Source organism: Oncorhynchus tshawytscha, unplaced genomic scaffold, assembly GCF_018296145.1.
Source record: "Oncorhynchus tshawytscha isolate Ot180627B unplaced genomic scaffold, Otsh_v2.0 Un_contig_5345_pilon_pilon, whole genome shotgun sequence".
NCBI lineage: Eukaryota > Metazoa > Chordata > Actinopteri > Salmoniformes > Salmonidae > Oncorhynchus > Oncorhynchus tshawytscha.
This window is the reverse complement of record NW_024609551.1, coordinates 185001-195000: the sequence shown is the minus strand read 5'-3', so window position 1 is coordinate 195000 and position 10000 is coordinate 185001. Positions and strand designations below refer to the sequence as shown.

At 47.5% G+C, this 10000-nt stretch overlaps 1 protein-coding gene across 1 annotated transcript in view; it reads left to right on the top strand.

Annotated features, from left to right (window-relative positions):
- The first annotated feature begins 3301 nt into the window (after window positions 1-3301).
- The window catches only part of LOC112241695 (F-box only protein 32), a 16813-nt gene continuing 10114 nt past the window's right edge, over window positions 3302-10000 (top strand). Inside the window, exons 1-4 of the mRNA XM_042315853.1 lie at window positions 3302-3592; window positions 5418-5533; window positions 5679-5728; window positions 5863-5955. Coding sequence (XP_042171787.1) covers window positions 3480-3592; window positions 5418-5533; window positions 5679-5728; window positions 5863-5955 — 372 coding nt within the window. The 5' untranslated portion in view covers window positions 3302-3479. The remainder of the gene's footprint in view (window positions 3593-5417; window positions 5534-5678; window positions 5729-5862; window positions 5956-10000) is intronic.

Sequence of the window (10000 nt, the reverse complement as noted above, 5' to 3'; positions counted from 1 at the left end):
CTGTTACCCAGTCTGTTCTACTGAGACTCCAGTTACCCAGTCTGTTCTACTGAGACTCCAGTTACCCAGTCTGTTCTACTGAGACTCCAGTTACCCAGTCTGTTCTACTGAGACTCCAGTTACCCAGTCTGTTCTACTGAGACTCCAGTTACCCAGTCTGTCCTACTGAGACTCCAGTTACCCAGTCTGTTCTACTGAGACTCCAGTTACCCAGTCTGTTCTACTGAGTCTGTTCTACTGAGACCAGTTACCCAGTCTGTTCTACTGACTCCAGTTACCCAGTCTGTTCTACTGACTCCAGTTACCCAGTCTGTTCTACTGAGACTCCAGACTCCAGTTACCCAGTCTGTTCTACTGAGACTCCAGTTACCCAGTCTGTTCTACTGAGACTCCAGTTACCTGTTCTACTGAGTCCAGTTACCCAGTCTGTTCTACTGAGACTCCAGTTACCCAGTCTGTTCTACTGAGACTCCAGTTACCCAGTCTGTTCTAATGCTTTGCATTATACTGGGAAGAAAATACTCCAGTTACTTGCCAGTCTGTTACTACCAGTCTGTTCTACTGAGACTCTCAACCATTGTACCCAGTTGTTCAACCATTGATACTCCAGGCCATTGACTCAACCATTGTCCTGGCCATTGGCTCAACCATTGAGGCCATTGGCTCAACCATTGGATACTCCAAGGCCATTGGCAAGGCCATTGGCTCATCTCCAAGGCCATTGGCTCAACCATTGATACTCCAAGGCCATTGGATCAACCATCCCCCAAGGCCATTGACTCAACCATTGGATACCCCAAGGCCATTGGCTCAACCATCGGATACTCCAAGGCCATTGGCTCAACCATTGGATACCCCAAGGCCATTGGCTCAACCATTGATACTCCAAGGCCATTGACTCAACCATTGGATACCCAGTCTGTTCTCAACCATTGGATACTCCAAGGCCATTGACTCAACCATTGGATACCCCAATTGTTGGCTCAACCATTGGATACCCCAGGCTATTGACTCAACCATTGGATACTGGCCATTGGCTCAACCATTGATACTCCAAGGCCATTGGCTCAACCATTGTACTGTTCTCAACCATGGATACTCCAAGGCCATTGGCTCAACCATTGGATACTCCAAGGCCATTGGCTCAACCATTGGATACTCCAATGTTGGCTCAACCATCGGATACTCCAAGGCCATTGGCTCAACCATTGGATACCTCAAGGCCATTGGCTCAACCATTGGATACTCCAAGGCAATTGGCTCAACCATTGGATACTCCAAGGCCATTGGCTCAACCATTGGATACTCCAAGGCCATTGGCTCAACCATTGGATACCCCAAGGCCATTGACTCAACCATTGGATACCCCAAGGCCATTGGCTCAACCATTGGATACCCCAAGGCCATTGGCTCAACCATTGGATACTCCAAGGCCATTGGCTCAACCATTGGATACTCCAAGGCCATTGGCTCAACCATTGGATACTCAAGGCCATTGGCTCAACCATTGGATACCCCAAGGCCATTGGCTCAACCATTGGATACTCCAAGGCCATTGGCTCAACCATTGGATACCCCCATTGCCATTGGCTCAACCATTGGATACTCCAAGGGCTCAACCATTGGATACTCAAGGCCATTGGCTCAACCATTGGATACCCCAAGGCCATTGGCTCAACCATTGGATACCCCAAGGCCATTGGCTCAACCATTGGATACCCCAAGGCCATTGGCTCAACCATTGGATACTCCAAGGCCATTGGCTCAACCATTGGATACCTCAAGGCCATTGGCTCAACCATTGGCCAAGGGCTCAACCATTGGATACTCCAAGGCCTCAACCATTGGATACTCCAAGGCCATTGGCTCAACCATTGGATACTCCAAGGCCATTGGCTCAACCATTGGATACTCCCAGGCCATTGGCTCAACCATTGGATACTCCAAGGCCATTGGCTCAACCATTGGATACCCCAAGGCCATTGGCTCATATTGGCTCAACCATTGGATACTCATTGGCTCAGGCCATTGGCTCAACCATTGGATACTCCAAGGCCATTGGCTCAACCATTGGAGGCCATTGGCTCAACCATTGGATACCCAAGGCCATTGGCTCAACCATTGGATACCCAAGGCCATTGGCTCAACCATTGGATACTGGCCATTGGCTCAACCATTGGATACTCCAATGCCATTGGCTCAACCATTGGCCAAGGCCATTGGCTCAACCATTGGATACCCATCAACCAAGGCCATTGGCTCACCCATTTGGCTACCATTGGATACCCAAGGCCATTGACTCAACCATTGGATACCCCAAGGCCATTGGCTCAACCATTGGATACTCCAAGGCCATTGGCTCAACCATTGGATACTCCAAGGCCATTGGCTCAACCATTGGATACTCAAGGCCATTGACTCAACCATTGGATACTCAAGGCCATTGACTCAACCATTGGATACTCCAAGGCCATTGACTCAACCATTGGATACCCCAAGGCCATTGACTCAACCCCCAAGGCCATTGGCTCAATATTGGATACCCAAGGCCATTGGCTCAATCCATTGATACTTGGCTCAATCATTGGATACCCCAAGGCCATTGGCTCAACCATTGGATACCCCAAGGCCATTGGCTAAACCTACCCCAAGGCCATTGGCTAAACTTGGCTAAACTTACCCCAAGGCCATTGGCTAAACTTACCCCAAGGCAAACTACTAGCCGACACAGCTACAAGGAAACCTCCAGCCTAATACATTCATCTGACTTGGTGAAAATCCTTTTTTTTTTTGGACATAACTTGCTTACCACTTTTTCCAAGTGGTTTCTTCCTTCACAGACTCCATGAAATGATGACCTCTTCCTAAATATTTGGTGGAATTATTAATTTGGTGTATGTTTTCCTAGAGTGCGGCTCCACTTACCTCCCCCCTCCCCCCTTATACATCTTGTTCCCCCCCAATGTAACCCTGCCCTCTAGCAGAATCCTGAGAAGAGACTTCATTTTTTACTTCCAGGGATGAGTCAGGGGAATTTTACAGAAACGGATAAGATTATTTTAACTACGTCATCAAGAAAGGCTTGTTGTGTCAAGTTCAAATGAAAAAGCTCTGATTCAGCAGTATAAAATGGTTAATGTATCTTCCAGCACAGGACATTTGCCCCCTAAACCCCCACTGTGGGTGACAGTATTCCTTCCCTGGGTCGTTTTGCAATAGTGAAGAAGATAAACAAAGCCACGTGTTGCCGCACAGTTTCCAAAAGGGGGAGGAGCTCAAAGTGTTGACTTTCCGGATTGTTCACAGGAGAATAAAAAGGGCCGCTGCGCAGTCACAATACTAGACAACACATCAGACACTTTATTGAAGAGCAGACGGGAGACAAAAACAAACCTATATCTTACAACATTTAACGTTCTTCAACATAAAGTCAGAACTATCATTTTCTTTCGGCGTTGTTGATTTTTAAATAGTCGAGAATGCCTTTTCTAGGACAGGATTGGCGGTCCCCGGGTCAGAGCTGGGTTAAAACTGAAGAAGGATGGAAAAACTATTCTTTAGACGACAAAAACAGCAATGACTCAGACGTGAGGTCAGTATCGGAAACGGAATGTATTTTTTTGTTGTGTTTGTGCTTCCTGATACATTTTGTCTTGAGCAGCATCGACACCAGCTAATGACATCGAGAACAACTGAAGTGCGCCATCAAGTTATCCAAGGAGTTTTCCCATGAAATGCTCTGAGAGCGATAGAGAGAGAGACACTTTTGTTTATTATCTAGTTCACTTGCGTTGGCCATGTTAACACATGTTTCCCATACCAATAAATCCCCTTCAATTGAGAGATTGCGGCAGGGGGACAGAGAATGAGAATAAATATATTCATATTGACAATTTGACATCCTGTCTACCTCTAAAATAAGTGATAAATAGATAAGCGATAGAAACCTAATGTGACGTTACTCACAATACGGTATTCGCTCTTGCTGTTAAACTACGGCTAAGCAGGAGACGGCTATTGTTGTTATTGTGTGTTTTGAGCCTGTGTTCCTACTCGTTAATCATTGCGCTATAAATAACTACTGTACAAGTGATGGGATTAGACGACGTCTGTTGGAATTACAGTGGAACCTGACTCCAGGCATTTTGAAGCCAACTATATGCCTACCTGTTTGGAAAACCATAGTATCATCATCTCAAATGAGCCATTTTTAAAAACATTTCATACAATGATAAAACTCAACCATTTGTTGTTTGTTTAAAGTGCATAAATGTAGCTTTTTGTACACCAGATGTGTAACTGGGTGTATGGTCCGTCTTCCAGCTATGGCTAACTGGATGTATGGTCTGTCTTCCAGCTATGGCTAACAGGATGTATGGTCTGTCTTCCAGCTATGGCTAACAGGATGTATGGTCAGTCTTTCAGCTATGGCTAACAGGATGTATGGTCTGTCTTCCAGCTATTGCTAACTGGATGTATGGTCTGTCTTCCAGCTATTGCTAACTGGATGTATGGTCTGTCTTCCAGCTATGGCTAACAGGATGTATGGTCTGTCTTTCAGCTATGCTAACAGGATAGTGTATGGTCTGTCTTCCAGCTATGGCTAACAGGATGTATGGTCTGTCTTCCAGCTATGGCTAACAGGATGTATGGTCTGTCTTCCAGCTATGGCTAACAGGATGTATGGTCTGTCTTCCAGCTATGGCTAACAGGATGTATGGTCTGTCTTCCAGCTATTGCTAACAGGATAGGATGTATGGTCTCTTTTTCAGCGATTGCTAACAGGATGTATGGTCTCTTTTTCAGCGATTGCTAACAGGATGTATGGTCTGTCTTCCAGCTATTGCTAACGGAATGTATGGTCTGTCTTCCAGCTATTGCTAACGGGATGTATGGTCTGTCTTCCAGCTTTGCTAACGTGATGTATGGTCTGTCTTCCAGCTGTTGCTAACGGGATGTATGGTCTCTTTTCCAGCTATTGCTAACGGGATGTATGGTCTCTTTTCCAGCTATTGCTAACGGGATGTATGGTCTGTCTTCCAGCTATTGCTAACGGGATGTATGGTCTGTCTTCCAGCTATTGCTAACGGGATGTATGGTCTCTTTTCCAGCTATTGCTAACGGGATGTATGGTCTGTCTTCCAGCTATGGCTAACAGGATGTATGGTCTGTCTTCCAGCTATGGCTAACAGGATGTATGGTCTGTCTTCCAGCTATGGCTAACAGGATGTATGGTCTGTCTTCCAGCTATTGCTAACGGGATGTATGGTCTGTTTTCCAGCTATTGCTAACAGGATGTATGGTCTGTCTTCCAGCTATGGCTAACAGGATGTATGGTCTGTCTTCCAGCTATGGCTAACAGGATGTATGGTCTGTCTTCCAGCTATGGCTAACAGGATGTATGGTCTGTCTTCCAGCTATTGTAAAACGGAGGACGAATGCTTCCAGGAGAATCTGCGGCTGTCTGTTACATACGACATGGCAGCCAAGAAGAGAAGGAAAGACTGCATGAACAACAACGCAAAGATTCCCTGTAAGTTTAACCTACAGTATTACAGTACCGGCCAATGACATCATAAAGACATTTTACACAGGAAATGGTCATCGGCACGGTGATGCTAGGTCCTTTTTTTTCCCCCATGAACGTCCTCAATAACACACTCTCCTTTTTCCTACAGATTTCCACAAAGAGAAATGGATTTACGTTCACAAAGGAAGCACTAAAGAGGTAAGGAAAGGAAGGAAGGAAAGGAAGGAAGGACTGTCTCTTTATTAACATAGTCATTCTAAACATAAACAGTTACTGTATACCCTGTTGCCCGTGAACCAGACACTAATACCCGATCGTCCTCATTATCCCAGCGTCATGGTTACTGCACGCTGGGAGAAGCGTTCAACCGGCTGGACTTCTGCAGTGCCATCAAGGACAACCGGAGGTTCAACTATGTCGTACGGGTGGGTTGACTTCTCCCTTCTACTTCTGTGTTAAATCATCATGAAGGGATTACTACGAGATGGACAATAAAGTTATGTTCCCATCGGGGGATTCCTATGAGATTGGAATATAACTTTATTGTCCATCTGAGGATTCCCATGAGATGGGAACATAACTTTATTGTCCATCTGAGGATGTGAATTGTCCTTCGGCGTCACCTTAGGAAAATGACAAATATGACATTGTTTATTCATACTAATGTGTTGTTGAACAGAGGAGGAGTTTAAAGGGTTAACCTCAGACACAGAGAGGAGGAGGAGTTTAAAGGGTTAACCTCAGACACAGTACTGAGGGGTGTTTAAAGGGCTGTGTTATGTTCTGGGGGTGTAGGTCTCTCTGCTGGCTCTCTTCTCTTCCTTGCTTCACCTCTCTCTCTGCTGTCTCTGCTGTCTCTCTCTCTGCTGTCGCTCTCTGCTGTCTCGCTCTCTCTCTCTCTCTGCTGTCGCTCTCTGCTGTCTCGCTCTCTCTCTCTCTCTGCTGTCTCTCTCTCTCCTCTCTCTCTCTGTCTCTGCTGTCTCGCTCTCTCTCTGTCTCTCTCTATCTGCTGTCTCTCTCTCTCTTCTCTCTATCTGCTGTCTCGCTGTCTCTCTCTCTGCTGTCTCGCTGTCTCTCTCTCTCTCTCTCTGCTGTCTCGCTGTCTCTCTCTCTCTCTGCTGTCTCTCTCTCTATCTGCTGTCTCTCTCTCTCTCTATCTGCTGTCTCTGCTGTCTCTCTCTCTCTGGGTCTTATCACTTCTCTCCAGACAAGAGGCTCTTTGGAGATATTCTCTTAACTCACAGCGGCCTGTGAGGGAGCGAGAGAGACTCTGTGAGGGAGCGAGAGAGAGACTCTGTGAGGGAGAGAGCGATACGGTGTGTGTTTGGTGGTCTGCTTTGAACACCTCTCTCTCTCTGTTGATTTAAAAGAGAACTAGATTATTTTGAAAAGTAAGTACAGACGATCATCAGAATAATATCTTAGGTAACGGTAGTAGAGGCCTGTGTGTGTGTGTGTAGGATGTGCTGTTCAGGTTAGTGTTCTACTGCTGCTGCATGGTATTAGTGAGGTTCTCGTTTACCACAGATCAGGTTTACACCACACAGATCCGGTTTACACCACACCGATCCGGTTTACACCACACCAATCCGGTTTACGCCACACAGATCCGGTTTACACCACACCGATCCGGTTTACACCACACAGATCAGGTTTACACCACACAGATCAGGTTTACCACCTCACAAATGCCACTTTACCCACATAATCTGGTTTACACCACACCAAATCCACCGTTTACACCACACAGATCCGGTTTACACCACACCGTCCGGTTTACACCAAATGGCACCGATTCCGGTTTACACTACTTTGTCCGGGACACCAAATGCCACTGTATTCCCTATATAATGTAGTGCACTACTTTGTCCGGGACACCAAATGCCACCGTATTCCCTATATAATGTAGTGCACTACTTTGTCCGGGACACCAAATGGCACCGTATTCCCTATATAATGTAGTGCACTACTTTGTCCGGGACACCAAATGCCACCGTATTCCCTATATAATGTAGTGCACTACTTTGTCCGGGACACCAAATGGCACTGTATTCCCTATATAATGTAGTGCACTACTTTGTCCGGGACACCAAATGCCACCGTATTCCCTATATAATGTAGTGCACTACTTTTTAAGCAGGGCCCATAGGGTGACACAACAACGATCATGGAAACACAACTACGTGTTGATCTATTAGGCAATACTCTCTGGGTTAGTGGAAATGGAGACCGACAAAACCTACGTTGACTGTTAGTTAGTGTAGAGTGGAGGCTATAAGTACACACACACATACACACACAATGTCCTGACCTACTGCTGCCATTCCTCCACGCACAGACACTTGTTGGGGCTGTGAAGAGGTAGGGGGTTGGGGCTGTGAAGGGAGGGGGTGGAGAGGAGAGGAGGCACACAGACACTTGTTGGGGCTGTGAAGAGGTAGGGGGGGGGTGGAGGGAGGGGAGAGGAGAGGCACACAGACACTTGTTGGGGCTGTGAAGAGGTAGGGGGTGGAGGGAGGGGAGGAGAGGAGAGGCACACAGACACTTGTTGGGGCTGTGAAGAGGTAGGGGGGGAGGAGGCACACAGACACTTGTTGGGGCTGGAGGGAGGGGAGAGGAGAGGCACACAGACACTTGTTGGGGCTGTGAAGAGGTAGGGGGGGAGGGAGGGGAGAGGAGAGGCACACAGACACTTGTTGGGGCTGTGAAGAGGTAGGGGGTGGAGGGAGAGGAGAGGCACACAGACACTTGTTGGGGCTGTGAAGAGGTAGGGGGGGTGGAGGAGGGAGGGGAGAGGAGAGGCAGGCACACAGACACTTGTTGGGGCTGTGAAGAGATGGGGGTGGAGGGAGGGGAGAGGAGAGGCACACAGACACTTGTTGGGGCTGTGAAGAGGTAGGGGGTGGAGGGAGGGGAGAGGAGAGGCACACAGACACTTGTTGGGGCTGTGAAGAGGTAGGGGGTGGAGGGAGGGGAGGGAGGCACACAGACACTTGTTGGGGCTGTGAAGAGGAGAGGCACACAGACACTTGTTGGGGCTGTGAAGAGGTAGGGGGTGGAGGGAGGGGAGAGGAGAGGCACACAGACACTTGTTGGGGCTGTGAAGAGGTAGGGGGTGGAGGGAGGGGAGAGGAGAGGCACACAGACACTTGTTGGGGCTGTGAAGAGGTAGGGGGGGAGGAGGGAGGGGAGAGGAGAGGCACACAGACACTTGTTGGGGCTGTGAAGAGGTAGGAGAGGCACATAGACACTTGTTGGGGCTGTGAAGAGGGGGGGGGTGGAGGGAGGAGAGGAGAGGCACACAGACACTTGTTGGGGCTGTGAAGAGGTAGGGGGTGGAGGGAGGGAGAGGAGAGGCACACAGACACTTGTTGGGGCTGTGAAGAGGTAGGGGGATGTCAGTAGCTGTGTGGAGGGAGGGGAGAGGAGAGGCACACAGACACTTGTTGGGGCTGTGAAGAGGTAGGGTGGTGGAGGGAGGGAGGGAGAGGCACACAGACACTTGTTGGGGCTGTGAAGAGGTAGGGGGTGGAGGGAGAGGAGAGGAGAGGCACACAGACACTTGTTGGGGCTGTGAAGAGGTAGGGGGGTGGAGGAGAGGGAGAGAGAGGGACACACAGACACTTGTTGGGGCTGTGAAGATGGTAGGGGGTGGAGGGACACTGTGTTGAGAGGCACACAGACTGTGGTGTACACTGTGTTGGGGCTGTGAAGAGGTAGGGGGGGTGGAGGGAGAGGTGTTAGAGGGAGAGCTGTGTGTACACAGTTGGACTAGATGTTGGGGCTGTGTGAAGATGTGGGGTACACTGTGGAGGGAGTGGTGTTGGAGAGGAGAGGCACACAGACACTTGTTGGGGCTGTGACTGAGGCCCCGGACTGAGGCTTGCCTTGAGACAAAATGTTCTGCACTAACAACCACAAAAAAAGATGCTTCACCGAAGAACAGAAACTGAATGTGGTCATTATATTATTTATTTATATATATTTATATTATTTATTTATTTTTATATATATATATGTGTTGGACTAGATTTATTTATATATTATTTATTTATTTATTTATATATTTATTTATTTATATTTTATTATTTATTTATATTTTATTTATTTATTTATATTTTATTTATGCTATTTATACTATTTATATAGATGCTGTGGTGTACACTGTGTTGGACTAGATGCTATGGTGTATACTGTGTTATTAATATGTGGTGTACACTGTTTGGGATGGGAAGCTGTGGTGTCACATGTCCTGTCCAGATGTTGTGGTGTACACTGTGACCAGTTTCTCCATGATGTCAGTAGCTGTGTCTGATGCTGCATGTACACTGTGTCCTAGATGCTGTGGTGTACACTGTGTTAGACTAGATGCTGTGTTAGACTAGATGCTGTGGTGTACACTGTGTTAGACTAGATGCTGTGTTGTGTTGGACTAGATGCTGTGGTGTACACTGTGTTGGACTAGATGCT